This window comes from Phasianus colchicus, chromosome 5, assembly GCF_987193195.1.
Source record: "Phasianus colchicus chromosome 5, bPhaCol1.hap1.1, whole genome shotgun sequence".
NCBI classification, from domain to species: Eukaryota; Metazoa; Chordata; class Aves; order Galliformes; family Phasianidae; genus Phasianus; species Phasianus colchicus.
Window position 1 is genome coordinate 24,495,485 of NC_143440.1, and position 12,750 is coordinate 24,508,234.

At 43.0% G+C, this 12,750-nt stretch overlaps 1 protein-coding gene across 1 annotated transcript; it reads right to left on the reverse strand.

The window, feature by feature from the left end:
* Positions 1-1,340: 1,340 nt before the first annotated feature.
* F2 (coagulation factor II, thrombin) lies at positions 1,341-10,536 on the reverse strand. Its single transcript, XM_031593450.2, has 14 exons — positions 10,382-10,536; positions 9,292-9,455; positions 7,847-7,871; positions 7,615-7,665; positions 6,991-7,096; positions 6,781-6,911; positions 6,103-6,399; positions 5,633-5,743; positions 5,231-5,357; positions 4,598-4,765; positions 4,106-4,279; positions 3,768-3,946; positions 2,251-2,321; positions 1,341-1,848 (listed from the first exon to the last, which is right to left on the reverse strand). Exons 1-14 carry the CDS (start codon positions 10,458-10,460, stop codon positions 1,708-1,710), a joined length of 1,824 nt encoding a protein of 607 aa, XP_031449310.2. The 5' UTR covers positions 10,461-10,536; the 3' UTR covers positions 1,341-1,707.
* Positions 10,537-12,750: the final 2,214 nt, after the last annotated feature.

A 12,750-nucleotide genomic window follows, 5' to 3' on the forward strand; every position in this document is an offset into this window, starting at 1 on the left:
ACAACTACTTTAGACTTTAAACTGATTTGGAAGTGAAGTACAGGAATAATGAGTAGAAGAAGATATAGTTGTTTACTATGAATGAGTTTTTTGCCCTGTGTCTTTGTAGTGTTTGGTTGGACTCAATATCCTGGGAGTTCTAAACTAAAACTTGTGCACATAAATTAATAAAGCCTAATCTTTAGCCCAGAAAAATATTTAAATAATATTAAACTGAATTTTAAAAATGATTCCTCTGTATTGTTTGTAATAAGTCTGCATTAACAGTGACTTACTCCAGAAGTTGTATGATCCTGATTCTCCATAAGTCCTCCAGGTTTCTCTCAAATTATAGTTCTGAATAGGATGAGGCTATAAAAATTTGAGCATTAGGAGGATTTTCATTTTTCAATGCCTGTGGTTATCAATGACTTGAAACAGTTGTGGAACTTGAGCATTTGAGGTTGGTTTTCTCAGATACCTTTGAGAGGTTGTTTTCGTACTTTCTTGGGCAATCAAAATGGGCTGTCCTCAGTTGATTCCTAAATAAGCCAATTTCAGTGAGGTAGCAAAACACAGTAACTGATTGATAACTTCATTTATTTCCAACAAATTTTGGATAGTTGTCTCTATCATCTTTTTTCCAAGCCATTCTCTGTCTTTAATACTCCATTTGAAGCAGAAGCAACTTTATCTATTGCCTGTTTCTGTAACTTGATGGCACTGTGAAGGATGAGGGATTTGAGAATTTGAGAATATGATGTTTTGGGGAGCAAAGATAGCTTCCAAATCCCTCATTACTTCGAGAGAAAATTGGTCTGAACAGATTGGCTAGTCTATATAATACGTTTACTACTGTACTTCTTTCATGAACGCTGGAGCGAAGACACAGAAGTGGGGCTTCTTTTAAGGAGGGATCCTAAACAGTTTTATAGGAACAAAATAGGTACAGTGCCAGATGCTGCCTTTGGAAGACCTTAGAAAATTGTGTGTGTAGAAATTGTTTCCTTCTGAATCTAGTTAAGCCAGCGGAAAATATACTTCCAGGTCCCAGCAGTATTTGCCATATAGAAAGTTACTGCTATGCAGAAATGCATGTGTTACTTCATCTATTCAAACCCCTGTTTCTGTACATCATTAGTTACATGTAGATGACTCTTTAACTTAAGACACTAACTTTATAAGGAGCAGTGCTGGTATTTTGTTGCTACTGTTGTGGCTGAGAACAATGTCTGCCTTAGCAACAAAGGCTATAGTTGCTTTATTCTCGAAGTGGCATTTTGAATAATGCTACAGTTCCTGTAAGGTGTAGATATCTCCAGTTTGTTATTTCAGATTTCTAGAACAGAAAATGAATTAAACTGAAGGGGGGAATGGACAGTGGGAGGTCTTGCTTACTGTGACTTAAGTCCATCATCTGAAGTCTGAAATCTGTTGATTGTTACTGCTGATAGAGTGGAGAACATCTGAAGGGCAACATCTTAACTAGCGGTACTGCTGGTGCTGTTGTGTTGGTGCTCCTAGCTATTGTGCTGGCATGGATTCAGGTGCTGTTCAGCTTAGCATGAACACGAGGAAGAAGATAGTTGAGAATTTTTATTTTCAAGGAGGAACACGTTCCTTTGTCAAGTTGCAGGGATTTAACTCCTCTTTCAAGATTTTTCAATGTGTATGTTTTTAAGAAGTGGAATATTGTAACAGAACTGAGAACAAGCAAGGGAAGCTCTTCTATCCTTGTTTTTCAATGGTTTTTCGCATCCATTTTTTCAGGCGGAATACGTGAGTATAAAATCCATATTTGCCATCTCGGTCACAGCCTTCTCCCCATGAAACTATTCCCACTTGATACCAACGGTTGTCATCTGGGTTCTAAAGCAAAGAAAAATAATTAGCACAAGAACAAGAGATGTTCAGATCTAGGACTTGTTTGTGCCACAGCCTTTTTACATCATGGATACTGCTTCAGAATTGAAACTCGTGTCTACTAGATAACAGAGCTTGTTGGCATAACTTTGTCTTCAGTCTTAAACCTCTAAGTGGGAATTGGCCATTGCTTAGAAATTCTGCAGCTGATCTGTGTTTGCAGGAAACTTAGTAAAGAAATTGAGCTAGATGACTGCAGGATGCATCTTATTGGATCAGCTCGGATTTCAGATGAATTTGCTTCAGCCACTCAGCAGTTTTCATCTCTGCTGCTGTTTTTTTCAGGCGATTATACAACTTCAGCATCACACAAACCCAGCTCTGTGTCTTTGAGCTTGTTGAACATACCTTCATCACAAAAGGCCCCCCACTGTCCCCTTCACAAGCATCTCCTCTCTTTGAGTCTTCAGGACTGTAACCTACAGGCAAGAGGAAAGTTAGGCATTTGACTTAGGAGAGTGGTGGTCATCTTTTCCTTGAAGCATTGCTTCATAGTGTCTCAGAGCCCCTGCTCACTCACTGCTTACTTCTACAAACATTGGACTTAAAAACAAATGATTTTTTTTATTTAATATTTTTGTAACAGCTATCTCTGCTGTCTTTGCAACATTACTGATTTTGCTGTACTCTGCCACCCTGTGCTCTCATTCCTGTTTCTTATCTGAATTGCTATTGGTCAGCTGCTGTTTGCACCTATAGCTTGAGCTGCTGTGCCTTTGTTTACAGACTTCAGTGTGTGCAAGTTCCATGCATTCTGTTTTTTCATTGTATTGACTAGAGAAAAATGATCTTCCTCATTTTTACTTGCGTGTCTTTCTGTAGACTCTGCTCTTTGTCCAGCTGGATGTTTATTTTAGACTTGCTGTAAAGACAGGTTTCATTGTCGCATCTGATGAACACATGCGTTCTTCCTGTCGTGCAAGATTCCTTTTTGCTGCTGTATGTCTGCATCTCAGCTATTTTTTCAAAAATGCTTTTTTAGAAGAAACAATAGGAACACTGTATTGCTGGAGTGCTCATTAAATTGGCTTCTATCCTGTCTCAAGCATGTTGTTAGATACAAACAGCACAGACTCAGCCTAATAGTTGTCGACTGCAGGAATTAAGAATACAGCAATAGCAAGAAGAATTAATTAGCACATAAATCTCTAGTGTGTTTATATCTTGAACGCTGTCTCCTCTCTCAAAGAGTGTTAGAGGAGGTTTAAGAAGGTGCAATACAGATCACCAGAAGTACAGAATGTCTTCTATAGTAGGAAAAAAATGAAAAGTGCTTCTCAGCTTGAAAGAGAAATTGCAAAGCTATCAGAGATCCATAAAATAGCCTGTAACACCAAGAAATATTAAGTTATTAATAGATTCATTCTAATTTGTTGGTCAGAACATTGGGAATTACTTTATCCACACATGCTGTAATTAATCTGAGGGAATCTGTTCCCGTAGAAGTTGTGGCATAGGATTAAACAAGAGTTCAAACAGTTGAGACAAGTTAATAAAGAATGGATTGTTTGTCTACTGAGTATTAGAATAGCTGGTTTGCAGTCAGTGTAGAAAGCTGCTGAACTGCTTCTTATGCTGGTGAAAAGATTGTATTATGAGCACAGTTCTCACACAGCTGTTGCTGATAATTAGTGGAATTGTTCTGTTAGGCTACTTAGCCTGACAGGGTAGTGTTAAAACCTTGTGCCTAGATTCTCCTGCCTTTGTGTTTTCTGAAAGCTGAGTTACTGTCATGGGAAAGTTTTCCTTTAGGAGGGCGTTTGCAAGTTTATTGGAAGGTAACTTTGTAGCACGAGTTTCATGAGGAGTCCAGACCCCCTGTCTTCAATGGCAAGCTTTAACCTTATGTATCCAGATGTACTTACCAGCGCAGAACATATTGTCAGTAACTTTAACCCTGGTGGATGCCTTGCAGGTGTTTTGGTCTACAATAGGTAGATTGAGCTGTTGCAGAACTGTTGGCAGGTTTTCTGGGGTAGTGGCCCATGTTTCTTTCAGATTTCCCCAGCCAGTTACCCGCCCTTTGAAACCTGCCAGCATCAACCTGTGGAAAGAAATAAGATTATAACATATCTTGTAACAGCTTTCTGTTGCCAGACTCTTTCACTGTAAATAGCCTAAACAGGCATCTTTCTTATCTTCCACGATGGCCTGAAGGATGTTGTAGTCTGTATTTCTGAGACTGAGGGAACAGCCACCTCACCTCTGCACAAGCTCCTTGGTAGGCAAGCAGACAGGATGGATGTAGTCGCTGAAGATGACCGGTCGCTTCAGGTGCAGGAGTGCAATATCTCGGTCCATGTTCTCTTTCCAGTTGTACTTGGGATGGATGATGATTTTATCCAACAGAACAATTTTCTCTTTATTCTTTTCATATCTGAAATAGATGTAAGGGAAAGAACTCACTGTACAGTAGCAAGTGAGAGTCTCTGGGGGTGACGATTTTCTCAGGTGCTTTGTCCCCTCTTGATGATGGAGTGCAGCTTTTAAACTTTCCATGGTTCTGTCCTTCCCACTTCAACCTTTAGGATCAGCAAGCACAGCAAATATAGCTCCATTAAATCACACTACTGGGAGGCCTTTGCCATTAGTTTGCATATTTCTGTATACTTCCTTGGATGCTGATTTTTATCCAAACCTCATTATATCTCACTACTTCAAGGGCAAAGCTAGTTCACTCTTTCTAGGCTCTTACTTTGCCCTGAAATGCTTGCCAATCCGCACCAAAATGTCATTTGTAGTCAAGTTCTTCTCCCAAGGTGGATAAAGAAGGCAATGAGCAGCAGTCAAGACCCAGCTGTTACTGATGAGGCTGGCACCACACAGCAGCTCTTGAGGACTCTTTTTGTAGAGCATCACCTGCCTTAGACACAAGGAAAGAGGAAAGCTTAGGATTGAAGTCTTTGCTGGATGTGTGTGTCTTGGTGTTATGCAGGGAGAGCGGGATTTGCAGTAAGCATGGAAGCACGTTGTGCTGTATTGATAAAAAGACAGATGGGTTTATTGAAAATATATCTATTCTGGAGATGTGTAACTTACATAATGGACAATTTGCCTTATTTCCTTCATTTGCAAAAATTTCTTATCCTGTCTGTTCCAGCAAGGCTGGAACCACGAGCCACACCAGCACTCTTGCTTTCCCTGATGCCTGTATATTTAGCTCAAGAGGAGGAAAGTTTATTTCCAGCTATTTTTCTACTGCCTTGTCAACCATTTGGAGAATCTGTGATTAGAAATGATACCAGCTAGATGCTAACTGGCAGATTGCCCTTTTATTTCCCCCTGTGTGAAGGGAGCGGGAAGGGTAGAGAAGGGAGAGAATACTTACCAGGGGGCACTTCCAACTTCTGCATCATTCCCATGTACAACTCTGCCTCCCATGTAGGAGTCCATCAGCTCCTTCTCACTTTGATCTGTTATCTGTTTCTTTTCGAATAAAGGGCGAGTGCCACAGTCTGAAAAATAGGCAGTCTGTTTTCATTACTCTGCCTGCTTCACAGCAGCACAGTTTTATCTGAAGTCAGCATGCTAAGTTGGAAGACCCTAGGGAGAGAGTGCCCGTTAGCTCCATAATTCAACTAGAGTTTGACATCTGCTGCACCTTCAGGGAATTCAAGTGTCTCCCATCCCTGCTTTTGGCAGCTGTTGGTAAGCTGGTATTTCAGAGGCACAGTGGAATGCTCCGGCAGAAGAAACTGCAAATTCTCATCTCTACATACTTTTTGCTCACCTGCTTCGCCTTCACCAAAAGTTTTTTCGTCGAAGAAGGTTTTGAACTCTTGAAAGACAGTACGTCCCGATATTCCCTCCAGCTGTTCATTCTCATCCTCTAGCGAGCTGTCTGAGAGAGACAAAAAGATGGGCGTGGTAAAAAGCCTACTGCTGCAGTTTCTACATTTAAGTCAGTGTAGATGTTCATTTCCACACACAGTAGGAACAATGAAGGAATGGCTGCTACTTTTCATGTTTGTTGTCCATCAGTATGAGGCTTTAGAGAAAAAAGTACACCTGAGAGTGGTAATGGCTCTATATACAGGTACGGTAGGTTAGTACATGTGCTATTTGGACAACTAGGACTTTCACATGCTTTCACATGCATTGGCTCATACTAATCTAGTCATGTTTTGTTGTTTTGGTTGTTTTGTTTGTTTTTCTCTTCCCTGATAAGTGTGCCTACTCAAACCAATAAAGGCATCTTACCGCAGTAATGCAGGTCACAGTATTCAAAGTATGGTGGTTCATCTATTACACACCAGACACCCTCATCATCTGCATCAGGGTTCCGACAGTAATTCTCCAGCAGCTTCACCTCTGGATTAATGGTTTTGTCTTGGAGCACTGCTTTGGCCTTCTCTGAGGCCCATGGCAGGCACCTAGCCCCAGACACAGTGACTGAAAGCGTCCCTGTGTAAAGCATGCCTTTCTCTGATTCACAAGGCTGTGCTGTGGTTGATGGTGTGACCCGTGGAGTGAACTCGACTGTTGTCCTTTCTTGACCTGAAAAGGCAGAAAGCTGTGATTTAATCCATAGCTTTGTCTTAGAAAATATTTACTGTTAGCAAATAGTACTAGAGCCAGTTTGTTAAAGCACAGAGTTCCATGGGGCGTCCATTTATATTTGAGAGCTTCTGCTATGCTACCTCATGAGTGGTGACCCTCAAAGTTGTAGTGCCAGATACTATTTCTGGTATGGGAATGTGTGTGTAACTCAGTGATGTTTCTTTCCCGTCCTCTTAATTTTTAAGACGTGGGTCCTCTATTCTACGTGTCCTCTATTGCATAAGTACCCTCCTCACTAATTCTTTTCCCTTTCTTAGGGTCAGTCTTACTGTTAAGCTCCTTGCTGGTGAAAAGCTGGGATGTAGTGCCGAGACATACCACATACTGGAATGGGGCACTCCTCCCGTTCCACTGTTGGGTCTCGTGTGTAGCACCATGGACCTTTTGGGTTGTTGTCTGGGTTTCTGCAGTAGTTCTCAGTGAGGTTACGATAATTGGAGGCATTAAATCTGTGAGGAAAGGGTGTTTAGGCTAGGAAGGAAAGACACCCTGGAGAACCCTTTAGGGGAAAGCAAGAGATGAACTCACTTAGGTATATGTGGATATTTGCTTGTCCACACTTGACATTCAATGCCTGATTTGGTGTAGTTAATTGTCCCTCGATAGTTCTGGCCCAGATTAACAGCACAGTTACCTGTCAAAATCCCAAAACAGGTGAGCCTGAGTTGGTGGAAATGGATGTAACATTTTTCAAGGTCAGAAGTACCACAGGTGCCTTTAACTTTTCGAACATGTGTGAGCCTGCACAAGCATAGGTATTCTTTTTATAAAATGGGAAGGGCACATCGCTTGAACTTGCTTTGCCTCATCAGAGACAGCTCTCCTTGAGGCTCTGTGCTTTGCTGTAAGGCATAGGCCAGAGCAGTACTGAGATCAGTCTAACCCAGAGCTATACTTAAGGCTGTGTTACTTTGTCACGGGGAAAAGGGTATCTACTCTATGCCATTTCAATGGAGCAGTTAGGTAGTTTGTAAAATGGATAGTGGGGAAATAAAGAGGAAGAAAGAAATTTAAAACTCCCTTCATGATATTTTTCGTTCTAATTAGATGACCTTGCCAATTTCAGATTTTTTTTTCCTTCCAAAATCTGCAGGAAGCAAATTCCTGGCATTCAATGTATCTGGGAGCTTAAGTTCTACGTGAATTTCTTACCTTCTAGACAAGCATCCAGAGTTGTCCTAGGCATTTTTATGCCCTGACATACTTGCAAAATAAGAAGAAAGAAGCACGTTATATGAAAGAATCTAAATAAGCGTCATGGTTTGAACCAGTTTATCATTTAGGGACAAAACACAAGAGTTTTTTCCTTGGAGAGTAAGCTCTCTTAAGAGGGTGGGGAGCCATTTCTCCAGGAAGAGTTACTGAGAAACTTGAAGCAACCTACCTTGGTATTTTGCCCAAAATGCTTCCTATAAAAACAAACAAGAAAGAAAAAAAAAAAAACCACCATAAATATCAAGGAGTAGAGATGCAGTATACCAGACCTTGGCTGCTGCAATTCAAACAAGCAGAATGCCTCAATGCAGCAAATGGAGCAAACTAAACTAGCTCTGTTTGTATTAAATACCAGGGAATCTAACAAAGCAGAAACTCTGATATAAAACCACATTGCCACTCATCAGACTCAGAATTCAAGTCATTTTTCAGCTCTGCTCTGATAAGCAAGTTTTTTTTTGCTTTGCTTTGCCTTATGTCCCATGCCAGTAAAACAAAATACCATAATACAGCAAAGATCCTGTGACAAATTAACCTAATGTCTGCAGGTTTCTGCACCATCCTCTGAAGGTCATTTTGATTGTTAATCTGTGCTGAGCTTCCACGTTGGCTTTGTCTTCTCTATATTGAACTAGAACAGGCAGGATGCACCAATGGTTTTTACTTCTAACAAACGTGGAGATGCAAACACAGACATTGGTTATGTGCAGAAACATTTGCTGTCCTTGTTCAGCTGTTAATCAGGTAATTGATCATCTCCAGGAGAGACTCAGGCTACTTGCTGTGGATTTGCAACTAATGAGACTAACAGAGGGGACTACAATCACTTCTAAAAAAACACCAGAGATGCCTACAGCAGTTCTTCCTCATCAACCTGCAGAGGAAGTACTGCAGCACGGAAGTCCAAAGAATTTAACCTGGAATATCTAAAGGTCATACGCAAGTATTGCTCATTTCCTCACATCTGCATCTCTCCTGTGCAGCCTGAGAGTGATTGCTTTAAAAATAGTTTCTAGAGCTTTTATCATTCTGGCTTAAGCTTCTGACTGGTAATGTTTATTATTTTATACTCAGGTGTGGAATTATCACTGATACTGGCCTCGGGGCTAGGAGTATTTTACAGCAGGATGGAGAAAATAAATAAATAAATAAATAAATAAATCAGCTGAATGAGTGAGTCTGGAAGCCAGAAAATGGATACACTGTGCCAGAGTTTCATCTAAAGGGGCTGGAGGCATCTGCGCTCAGAATTAGTTTGCTAAGTCAGCTGTTCTTTGAGTGTCTGAGACGGCGGCTATTCAAATGTGTGTGGCACCATACTGAACTAGATGAAGATGAAATTCTTATCTAGTGGTTGAGGAAAGGCTCTCTTTTATTTCACTTCACGCTTGAAATAGAGAGGAAAAAGAATTTGAGATTTGCGGTGCATTTCCAGGAGTGGCTCTAGGAGGGAATTTCCCTAAGGATACCTAGTCTCTCCCTAGGTGACAGGCACGATAGATTTGCCTTGGTAGCACAAAGTTGTGTGTTAAGACCCCAGCCCCTGGCTGTGTGTGACCCACAGGTCTCACTGCAGGAGCTGGCTGCAGGACACCGATGTGGCCTGTGACGTACCGTGTCAACAGTGGATTCAAGGGCTTCAAAGGCCTCCTCGTAATTGCATATCTCCTCCAGGCACTCTCGCTCCAGGTTTCCTTTAATCATCTCTTCCAGAAATCCCTTGTTGGCACGTCGTGGACGCTTGAGCAGTGACAGTGCCTGCCCCTTTTCCAGGAAAACTACCGAGTCAGAACACTGCCAGTCAAAGGGATGCTCATGGTGGGAGGGTCCCTGTGTCTCCTCTTGAAGTTTTCACTCAGATGGTGTAATGCTCCCACAGCCCAGCCTCCCCCGTTCACCGTACAGAGAAGGGAAGCCTTGTCAAGGACCTGTGAGGTCCACAGCTGATGAGCACAGCAGTCTCACTATAATTCATCTGCCAGGATTGGCTTTGTCCAGGTTACAGAAGTGACAGTAATCTTCTGCTATCCTTGGCAAAGCTGCTCTGCTAATTTACTTGTTTGCTTGGAGCTTGCTACTGCTGTCTGCCAACCACTGAATTGCTGTCTTGCCAATTTCAGGCTACTGCAATAGGCATAGGTAAATTCCATCTTCATCTTCGCAGGCCCTGGTCTGAGACCTATGACAGGTCTTGCCCCATACAACAGTGGGTTAGAAAGGACCTGAACTCATATTAAGAATAAGTAGATGAAGTAGAGGCTCTAGTAAAAGGAAAGGAGCAGCAAGCAGGAAGGCTGCGTACCGTATATGACCTAAACTTTAGATAAAGGATAGCTGGAGAGGCAATGCAAAGTTGCAGCCAGTGGGGTCAGCTAAGGAACTAACAAGACCCACAGTTGTGCTACACAGGTTCTTGTTCTGAGCCACATTCTCCTTCTCCACCATCAGTCAGGTGACCTGTGAAATCCACTGAGCTGTTGTCACCAGCTTTCCCTGCCAGCTGCTGGGTGCTGCTGCATCCTTCTGGGCAGGGAAGCAATATACTCACTCCGCTCTCTGCACCCTTTCGCTCCCAGCTACAGGCTTTTAGAATCTCCTTCTGCATTACCTGGAAAACCTTCCACAGGCTTTACCACTGAAGGACTTAAGCCCATCCTCCTTCCTTAATCACCCACTGGTACTGCCCATCTCCCTGTGTTCTTACCTCCGTCATGGCTCAAGATGGGGTGCAGAAGGCTGAAAAGGAGCAGGCCCTGCAGCATAGTGGTTTTGCTGTGTGCCATGCTGTACAGCCCTGGCTGCAGAGGAAATGCAAAGGAAGCAGAATAAGCGGAGTCACAGCCCGCCTGGGTTAATATTAAACCAGGATGAAGAAATAGGACTCCAGAGGTCATGGTGTGTCAGGGACAGCGGGACTGAGGCTCCTCTTATCCCTTTTCTCTTGGCATCTTTCCCTCCCTTTGGGGCATTTTCATTTTCATACTTAATTAGTAGAAACCAAACCAAATGCCTTTGGATGTCCCGCCACACTCTGGACTAAAATTAGCATCCCACTGTATAACATGGCATAAGGATTAAGAGGATAAGTTTGTCCCAGGGCATAGGGAGGGCTTGGGCCAGCAGAGGAGTCTCTGCCAGCTGCCCCGACCCAAGCAGCTCGCTACTGCTCCCTGTGTCAACCTGCTCTCCCGCAGCTCTTGGCATGACTGCTGCCTCCCCATCATGCTGGCTTGGTTCCCTGCTGCAAGATCTTCTTGGATGCTGTACTCTAGCAGCGACCTCCTTAGCCATTCCCAGTCCTCCTCTTGTTTTTTGTTGAAAGTTCCATCCCTTTTCCACTTGGAGTCCAGTTGTCTTCTCTCCCCACAGTTATCAGCAGGCTCAGTCTGGTACTTTGGCACCAGAACAAAATTTGAGTTTCTTCCATCTCCCTCACCCGTGCAAAGTAGCAGAAGAGGTGTTGGCTGCAGTCTCTGTGGATTTTCAATTTTCCTCTCAGTTAGGTCAGCAATGCCATTCTCAGTGGATACTTCCCATGGCGATATAATTCCCAGTGGGGTGGAGGAGGGTGAAGCAGTTTGAAGTCTGGTCTCTCCCTTCTCTTCCCACGCCAGTGAAACATATTAAAGTACATCCAGAAGGAAACAGAAACTCTGCCAAGCAAGCAGCAAGCAGCAAGCACGCCAGAAACAGGCAGAAAAACAAGGGCTTGCGGGAACAGGAAGGCAGGAGTGATACGGGTGCCACAACATCAGCTAACAAGCAAGTTAAGAACTGAACTAACAGGGCTGGGAATGCTGTAATGATTCCTACATGCAGAAAGTTGGAATGGTGAGAAAACAGCAGAAAACAAGGCAGGGTTGGAGCAGGCTCAGAAACTGCCAAAGGGCATAAAAGTGTTTTCTTCCAGCAGAGAGCATGTTTTGTGCTGTGCCTCCGTGCAGCAGATACAACTGTAATGTTTACCTCCATAGAAGGAGTGCAAATATTAGCATTAGGGTGGCTCAGGAATGACTCTGTGGCCACTGGTACAAAGAGCAGTTGCAGAGGCTCCCGCCCTCATCTAACAGGAATATCCCTACTCTCACCCACCACGCCTGGATTTTGGAAAGGCACCTTTGGGAAAAGCCAGATTGACCTGGGTGTGTGTGCATAAGATTAGCCACATCCCTAGAAACACCCCGGGTTACTTAGCAGAAGGGATTCGACATTTAGAAGCATATAGGCAGGGCCTGCACTGATGCTGGGATGGGAATAAGGTATCAGTGCACCAACAAGGGTGTGAGAAAAGGTGAAATCAAACTCTCTGCTGTCCCACACAGAAGTCACTACATCTCTTCACTGTGTGAGGAGACAAAAACAGGCACACATTTCTGTAAGCTCAGCCGGCAACCAGAGGGACTTGCTCAGCTGACAAAATTGTAAAGGATAACAGTAAAGCCAGTTTCTTTACTTTCTGTTTGATAATTTGAATTTGGTTTCACATGCAGTTGGGACAAGTGACATTAGAGTTGCTTTCACCAGAGCATTACTGAGCAAGCCCATGTGGATGTGAGTATCACCCACACCCTTTGGTCAAAGTGATGAATGATGGATACACACATGCTTGTGCAAGTGTTCATTGTGGATCCCAGTAAGAAAGGCAACCACAGTTCATAAGGCATTCATTAAAATGCCATTTGCTGGAGATAGGATTAGAAGGCAAAGGGGTATAGCAATAGATAATTTTGGTTTCTTTCAGATGCTGGCATTTTTTGCCACTTTCAGCCATGATTTGCCAAATCATTTTGCCGTGATTTGGTCGTCATCTCACACTAAGGTCATATGATGAGGTTGTCCAGGAGGAATTATGTTTGTGCATAATTAATTGTCCCATCTCCGGGATCCCAGGTTTTGTCCTGTTCCTGCTGGCTATAGACAGCACACTGCCTACAGAGCACAGCAAGCTACACAGCACAGCAGCAAGCAGCATGCTCCTTCACCTGTATTTCTTGCTGCTGGGATACCCACACTTGTTCTTTCTGTATCTTTCATATTTCTACATTCATACAAGAGAATAATAGTCTATTTTAT

Coding starts and splice junctions, on each gene's coding strand:
- F2 (XM_031593450.2), bottom strand. CDS start 10,460: ATGGCACACAGCAAAACCACTATGCTGCAGGGCCTGCTCCTTTTCAGC. Junction 5,744..6,102: donor CTGTGACCTGCATTACTGCG/GTAAGATGCCTT, acceptor TGTCTCTCTCAG/ACAGCTCGCTAGAGGATGAG. Junction 5,358..5,632: donor TTTTGGTGAAGGCGAAGCAG/GTGAGCAAAAAG, acceptor CCTATTTTTCAG/ACTGTGGCACTCGCCCTTTA.